At 36.6% G+C, this 8,632-nt stretch overlaps 1 protein-coding gene across 1 annotated transcript; it reads right to left on the bottom strand.

Moving 5' to 3' along the window:
• Nucleotides 1-945: 945 nt before the first annotated feature.
• Nucleotides 946-3,188, bottom strand: LOC133328451 (fibroblast growth factor receptor homolog 1-like). The gene has a single exon (XM_061537019.1). The coding sequence runs from the start codon at nucleotides 3,186-3,188 to the stop codon at nucleotides 957-959; it is 2,232 nt and encodes a 743-aa protein (XP_061393003.1). The 3' UTR covers nucleotides 946-956.
• Nucleotides 3,189-8,632: the final 5,444 nt, after the last annotated feature.

Here is an 8,632-nt window from a genome sequence, read left to right as displayed (position 1 = left end):
GTCTGGGATAATTATTACTTTTGTTTGAAATTAGGTGTTCAGTGAAATATTACCATTTGTTATTACTATTTTCAAGAAAATTGTTGTTGCTGTTGACCTGTGTTGATTTCAAAATAATAATATTGGAATTTACAATTTTGTCGTTTTCTATATTAGTTTTGTAATTTTACATATTTACATTGTTTTGTGTGAAAATGAGTTCAATATATTTCTGTGTGTGTGTGTGTGTGCAAAAAATACAGAAAATCTTGTAAAAAGACTAGATTTTATAAAAAAAAATAATAATAATGAAAATTTTGTAAAGATTTCATTGAAATCTATTTTAGATGGATATTGAGTCGGTAACACTGAAAGAAATTTGAATTTTGTTGAAAATTAAAAAAATCGTTAAATGGGAATTCGGATACTTTGACTACACAATTTGAATCTGTTGATGTGTTTGAAGGGTTTGCGTGCACAAAATAAAAAGAGGAAATTTTCGAAAAATTATATAAAATTTTCAGAATTTTTCAAGTCATTATCAGGTTATTTGTACGCACCACCACCACCGCCTTATATGTTAGAGGTTTCGGATTTTAAAATGGGTTTATTATTAGAAAATATATTTTAGAACTACTTGTCACTGTTCGATTTTCTTTAAAAAATGTTGAATTATTTTTTAAAATATTCAAATTTCTTTCAGTATAGTTTTTTTATTTTGTAAAATTTAAATAAAAAATATCATTTTTAAATCTAAAAATAAAAATATATTTCTTAATTTATAAAAAAATATTTAACAATTATGAGTATTTACATAAATATTGGGTATACATATAAAAAAAAACAACCATAAGTATATATAAGAATACAAAATATATATAAAAACAATAATATAGGTTACCTTAAATCTAAAATCTCACCCTTTTTTGCCTGGCATGGAAAGGCCTAGTAGCTACCATTCTCTCTCTCCTCGCTTCTCATTTATAATGATAACGCATGGATTCGGCATCCGATTCTTCCTCATCACTTGATGAGGGTGGTGTCTCTAAATTCGCCACCGCCACATCCAGATAATCTTCATTACTCAGCAGCAATTTATCCAGGTTTTCCACAATTTCGGAAAATGTTGGCCTGGCATTGCCATCGAAATGCCAACATTGACGCATCAGCATATAAATATTCAGCGAACATTTGGCTGGTTTTTCCATACGCTGACCAGACATAAGATATGAGTACAATTCCTCCGCGGACATAATCGTGGGATATGGTTGGGCGCCAAATGTCATAATTTCCCATAGTAATATACCATAAGACCACACATCACTCTGAGAATCATAGAATTTCTCTTGCAACGATTCGGGTGCCATCCATTTTATTGGTAAACGTCCATTAGTATTTTTACGATAATAATCGGTATCTTGAATATCACGGGCCAAGCCGAAATCAGCAATTTTCATAACATAATCATCGGACACGAGAACATTACGTGCCGCCAAATCACGATGTATACAACGTCTTGAGGCCAAATATTCCATGCCGCGAGCAATTTGAAAGGCGAAGGAAATTAAATGCTTCTCGGTCAAATGGTGTTCGGGTGGTGTTAGATTTCCTTCCTTATCATAATCCTTAATGGGACGATTTTTATTGAGGAAATCTTTTAAATTACCATGCGGTGCAAATTCCACAATAACATAAAGGGGACCATTTTGCGAGCAACATCCCAGCAGATTGATAATGTTGATGTGTTTTCCAATGATTTTCATGACTTCCATTTCCCGCACCAAACTTGCAATATCGTCATCGGTGTGTCCTTCCTTAACCATTTTGACGGCAACAATGGAATTATTTACCTCAGCCATAACCACACGACCAAATGCACCCTCACCCAAAGTGGCGCCCAATATCAAGGTGTTACGTGGTATCTCCCAATTGGAATCCAGCGGAAATTCATATTCATTAAATGGTGCCGGTTCGGAATTGGAGCTTTGCAAAACTGTGGTCCGTTGTTTTTCAATTTTTACCACTGGCATTATCATGGCATCCATGGAACCTGAGGAATCTCCCGAGGCTGGTTTGTAAACAATAACCTTCTTCGTCCATTGGTGTACAGTTTCAATGCGTTGTTTCAGCAGCTTTTCATGTTTCATTTTACGCCAGACATAGTAGATAAATATGGCCAGGAGTAATAACATCAATAGGATAACCGTTGCCACCACCACCTCCCACAATGTCTGAGAACGTATAACCTTCGTGACCTTGGTCTCCATTGGATCAAGTACCCGCAAATATGCCATACTCATTGATTTGCCCAAACTGTTGATTTCCATACAGGTATACCAGCCCTCCTGATCCTCGGTGACATTTTCAAATCTCAAGACATCATCACCCTCCACCACAGTGGTATTCGGTGAACATGCCGTTGCATTGCACGGTGTAAAGGTCCAACTTTTGACACTGAATAAATCCGATAGAAATTTACAATCCATTTTACCGCTTTCATTGATGAACAAGGTGAGATTCTGGGGAGCCTCCAAACTGATGGGCTTGTGGTTGACACGATCACTGATATGCAACTTCGTGGTGTGATTAATACAACCCAAAGGATTGCACACTTTGCAGGTGTAGTAACCCGAATCGGTTGGTACCAAATCTTCCATGGTTATGGACCATTTAGTTTTCTTAACACGACCCATGTTGCGGGCAATCTTGGTGCCATTCAACAGCCAGGTGATATTAGGTTCCGGTTTACCCACCGCAGGGCAGGCAAGTTGTATAAAGCTTCCCGAAGGTTTGGGAAAAATATTCCTTAGATTTTTGGGATTTTTAAAGCGGGGCATAAAGTCACCTTTTTCATTGGGTGCATCGGGTTCTGTATCCGCACCACCTCCACCGCCGCCTCCATCATCATCATCGTTGTTGTTATTCGTATTCCTATTATCCCGCATCGAATCACTACGTTTTTGTATATCCATATTGGGTGAGGCATAGCCATAATCATCATAATCCATAGCTTCAGTTTGATAATTCCGCCTGGCCATAGCCTCCACGGATTGTATGTGCAGGGCAAAGAATGTTATTAGCAGCGTCAGACCAAAGAATAGACATCTTGGTGTTGTGAAAATTTTCATTGTTTTTTGGTGTTGTTGTTGTTGGTTTCTGCTTTTCAAGTCGGCGACGACGACACTGTGACACTTTGTTGTTAATGCCATGATAGGCGACTACTGAATGTTTGCCGTTTCGTCGTTTTGTAAATTATATCGGTTGTTGAACAGGAGGAGATTTTGTTCACCCTCCCGTGGTTTTATTTTTAACAGGGGAGTTTCACTCAAAAAGGCAAATGCAATGAGAGAGAAGATACAAGGAGAACTACTCAATATGAGTGTAGGTAGGTAGGATGTGTTGTGATCGTTCTCTTTGCAAGGCTACTCAATGATGAGAGAGCAGGTAGGATCTATTTTTATTGCCGCTCTCTCTTCCTGACTTGCTCTTTGAGAATTCGTCACAGTGTGTATGAACTATTCCACTCTCTCTCTTTTCTTGTGTGGGAATTTTATTTTACCGTTAGGAATTCTACCCGTTGCGTTGGGAATTTTATTGTACCGCTAGCGATCTTTGGTCCTCTCTCTCCACTGCTATGTGGGAATTTCAGCAAAAATAGGGTGTGTGTGAAATTTTGTGCGAGAATTGGCGTGATATGGAAATTTTCCGAACTGCTGAAATATATATGTTATTCGCCTCGGCTCTTTGATAAGAAACTTATTGGAGAATATTTTTGAGTTCCTCTGTGATGTCTTTTCTCTCTATCTCTTATATTGTAGATTGGTGTAAATTATTAGGAAGTAAGCTTCACGATCTTGGGCTCTTCTATGATAAACTTATTGGAGAATATTCTTCGGTTCCTCAGTGATGTCTGCCTCTTTCGTTCTCTCTTGGGGATTTTGTGAGTCGATGATGATAAAATTAATTTTTATGTCTCTCTCAATTCAAGGATATTTTCTTAATAAGGACGTGAGAGTGGGTGTTATAATGAGAATAATGTTCAAGGGTTTCTTTTACGATCGCTGGTTAATAAATTTGCCGAAAAGACCTCTCTTTTGGCATAAATGTGGGGGAGTAATTATATTTCTCTTGCCTTTAAGGTAGATAATAAGGGCGTGAGAGTGGGTGTTATGTTTTGTGTAACGTTTAAACCTCTCTCAATGCGTATGTGTAATATTTAATCCTCTCTGATTGTTTTTCGGTCTCAAATTTATTCTCTCTCTTCAAAATTTAAAGAAATATTGATATGGTGTTTTTTCTCTCGGAGTTTTTGGAAATATTTATGACTCTCCTTGGCAAATTGGATTTGACAAAAATTGGCCACTTTCCTCTATTCTTTGTTCTTCGTGGAAAGAGAAATGTCCTTCATTTATTATTGTTCGGGATTTTTGATATCCTTTATTTTTATGATGGATTCAGGATGCACCTCTTGTGGGTGTTTGACCTTTATATTTCGCTTGTATTGTTGTTGTTGCCTTACAAAAATGTCCTCTCTCTCTCAGAATTCTTTTTGCTCTTGATTTTTTGTTTACTCTAATTTGAAGTGGGTATGGAAATTTTTGAACTGGACTCTCCCTGTCTCCTTTTTCCAAATAAAAATATATGACAACTGTGTGGTTTGTTTTTTCGTTGTTGTTGTAGTTGTCACTGGTGTGGGTGGATGTTATGGTACTCTGTCATGCCACATATGTTGCAAGTATGTTTTCTTGTCATATAATGATCCCTTGTTTTCTGAGATCATTCACCGCTTGCCTCTTTCCTTGGTGACGGTGGTGTTTGTTGTTGCTAGTGTTGGTGGTAATGTTGTTGTTCTGATATTCTTTTCCAATGGGTAATGCACCGGAAATCCACTTTAGCAAAAGCAAGAAATGAAAAATCAAGACACACTCCACAGAAGCGTTCTTTTCTTATGCTGCTTCTAGCAGTTGCTCAAAATTTATGATACGATCTGTTGCTTCAGTTGTTAGTGGTGTTGTTTTTGTTGTTGTTGTTATTTAGGAAGCTGATGCCAATGCTTCTATTTGGTGATCTTTGGCAACATGTGTTCGTTTTGCTCTCATCTATATTTAAATTTCGTTATTCTTTACTTCAGCAGCAGGCAGCAGCGATTGATGTTTCTTCTCTGGTTCGGTTCGGTCGATCGGCAGCCCGAAGGGTACCATTAAAAAGCATAAATGTTTCTATGTCAATTGCCGCCTTTTTTCGTTTACTTATGCTTCCATTTACATCCGCCCCTCTGGATTATAGATAAACTCCTCCTCTAGTCTAGGGCCCTTACCGTTAAAAGCAAAGGTAAGCAAAGGAAACAGATCAATGGAATTAGATTGAAATGCTGCCGAACGGTTCGGCTAGGCCTTTTGTGAATGAATGATAGATGGTATATTGATATGACAACAAAACCACCACAAATGATGTTTTTTGATGTTGTTGTTGTTTCTGCTACTATATTGTCAAAAGTAATAATGATGACGATGTGGATGGAGAAAAATAATGATGAGGCTGGCAATCCGAATGCAGTTTCTTTGGTAGATAATGATCACCAAGAAAATGGAAAATTGTCACCAGATTTTGTGTTTTTTTGCTTTTTGGGTGGTTTTTCTTCTGCTGCTTTTCCAAATGTTGCTGTTGTTAATTAAGAATAACTTTTTTTTATATTCCGAAACTATCAATCTTTCTTAAATAGTACTTCTTTCAAAATGTTTTGGTGTCTCTATTTTTGGATTGCTTCTTTTGATGTTTAGTGCTGATAAATTTATAGGTGTTTGTTTTCACTCGTTCGTCCCCACTCTTTTTTTCTGCCGGTCTATTTCTTCTTCTTCCTGAACTAATGATGTTGTATTTTATTGAAGGTGTTCAAAATGAGATAATTTCGTTGACACCTTTCCAGAAAAAATGCATATGGACCGATACATTGATGTCGTTTTTCCGGGTTCGTTGAATAATTAGTATTTTTGTTGTTGGGCGTCCGCGTGTGTGTCAATTTTCAGTTCAAATCTGAAACCAAAGAAAGAGTGAAATGGAATGATTATAAATTATGTTTTTTTCTTTTGGAATTTTTCAAATGAAATGTTAATGGTAAAAGGATTGAAATTCTTGAAATTCGTAAAACAACTTAGTGGAAATTTATTGGGAAAAGTTAGGGTGTTTAGATTTATATGTAGCACAATTATGAGGGCGGGACAATGAGTTATGATTTGATCCAGAACATTTTAATAAAATAAATTTAGTAAAGGCGTGGTTATGTTCAGTGGGGCAGAACATGTATACCCTCCACCATGAGATGGACATACGAAGTACCTCAAACAAGCCAGAACTTACAAAAATATCAAAAATTGGGGATACCGTTATATGGGAAACAAAACGAGGATCCATTTTGTATAATTTTTGGTAGGGATATTTGGCAACCAACAAGAATCTAAAATATCAATTGGGAGGCGCTTCGGTTGAAGAAAGTGACCAAAATACCGAATAATAGGGATTCAGTTATATGGTGCCTAACCTGAAACATAGGAGAAATTTTTAGGGAGATTTTTTTACCCAATGAGAGTCCAAAATATTAATTTGCAGTCAATTGTTTTGCAAAACCCAAAAATTTAAATTTGGAAGATACGGTTATATGGGGGCTACCCAAAAAAGTGGATTACATATTTCATATGAGGTATATCGGTCCAGGTTTCAACATATAACGGTACCAACAAATATTCGGTATAATAGGTATTTTTGGCACGTTTTTCAAATGAATTGGCTGTAGTTTGCTACGATTAGAACTCATTGGGTATCAAATCTTGCTACCGAAAATAATCAAAGTTGGTCCATTTTCAATGTAGCTCCAATATTACGGTACCCCTATAATTCGGTATTCTAGAGCCTTAGACACGTTTTTGAACAGAATTAGATTTAAATTGGTGTTTTGGATTTACGTTGGTTATCAGATGTACCTACGGAAAAATATAAATGTTGGCTTATATGTCGGGGTAGCACCCAATATTCGGTATTTTGATGATATTGGGCACATGTTTCTATCCAATTGGATGTAATTTGTTATTTTGGCTTGTGGAAAATAGTAAAACTTCCTACTAAAATGCTCAATGTTGGTCCATCTTTTAGGAAAATCACCAATCACAAACATCACCAATTCCGGGTAGTCCCTATATTATTCGATATTTTGGGAGGTGTGGGCATGTTTTTTAAACGAATACTTAGAGCGTATTCGTTTGAAAAACATGATATATCAAATTCTTGTGGGATGTAAAATCTTCCTACCCAAAATTATCAATGTCAGGATACTGTATGGCATAGCTCCCATAGAACGATACCATTCCATTTTCGGTATTTTAAAGACTTTAACCGTATTTCTCAACCGATGGGACTTTAATTTGGATTAAGGGATCTGGAAGACTGACTTATATACAACCAGCAAGGATACTTCAAAAGTCGAACAGAGTCGACTATATGTTAGCCTTCACAATTTTGGATAAGATGCTCATATGTACAATATCGTTAGATAGAATAGAGATAGCATCATTGTAGGACCATTGAAATTGAATCGGAAGAAATTCACTGCATGAAGTACTGGGATATATGAAGTGAATTAAAACTGTCCGTACACATACCTCCATTTGCACAATTTGCATGGAATCGAACAGAAATATATGAAGGAGCTATATCTACATCTGAACCGAACAAAATATCGTGCAAATTATATAGAATGGGACTGAAGAATGTATGTGAGATATATTTAAATCTGAGTCGATTTCAAACTTAACAAAAAATCATACTAGACTACATTCCATAACTACTGCTAAATTTCGTGAATATTGAACAAACATAGACTCCTCCGTGCACCATTTACATAAAATCGGACGAAAATATATACGGGAGCTGTATCTAAATCTGAACCTATTTCAAAACCAGTGAGCGGAGCAGTATAGTCGGACGGGGCCGACCATACGATACCCTACACAACTGAGATTGGGCAATATTTCGCGATATTTGCACTCTTTTGACTTTTGACTGGGTCAGCAAATGTTACTAGGCGTTGTCCTTGACCATAACTGGAACCTCATGGAACATTTCAAATCGATCCGCGCTTTATTTCCGCCCTCCAGTGTGGTAATAGGTTATTAAATAATATCTGAATACGTAAGCATCTGTAAATATTTAAGTGTAACGCCCGCATCCATGTGCCTACGACAATATAATTGGTATCTATTAAAAGATCAACCACTCCTCTTGGATATACTATCAACTACTCGGGTCTACGTCCTTCAGTGGTAAATATATACGCTATAGAATACAAATGTTGTCATTTTTCACACAAAAGTTAGGGTCCATTTGACCCGCTAAATATTGACCGATCTTTATCAAAACAGGCATGCTTATTCTCTGGCCCGATTCGCTTCTCCATGCAAAAAAAAAGCCGACAAAAATAAAGTTTTTGGTCCATTTCATCCCCTAAATATTAACCGATCAAAAACAATATGGGACTTCATTAGCCAGAACCCATCCTACATGCAACATTTCGTGAAGATTGGTCCATAACTACCTGTATAGTGTTTACAAATTATAATGGACAGACAGACGGACACACATGCCTAGATCGACTCATCTAGTC

The sequence above is a fragment of the Musca vetustissima genome, unplaced genomic scaffold (genome assembly GCF_032173495.1).
Source record: "Musca vetustissima isolate MV318-11 ecotype Yass unplaced genomic scaffold, APGP_CSIRO_Mvet_v1 utg9368, whole genome shotgun sequence".
Classification (NCBI taxonomy): Eukaryota; Metazoa; Arthropoda; class Insecta; order Diptera; family Muscidae; genus Musca; species Musca vetustissima.
Note: the sequence above shows the minus strand (reverse complement) of the source record. Positions and strands in the feature narration are given on the sequence as shown.

What these genes read in the sequence shown, in the direction of transcription:
- LOC133328451 (XM_061537019.1), bottom strand. Translation starts at nt 3,188, where the DNA reads ATGGCATTAACAACAAAGTGTCACAGTGTCGTCGTCGCCGACTTGAAA.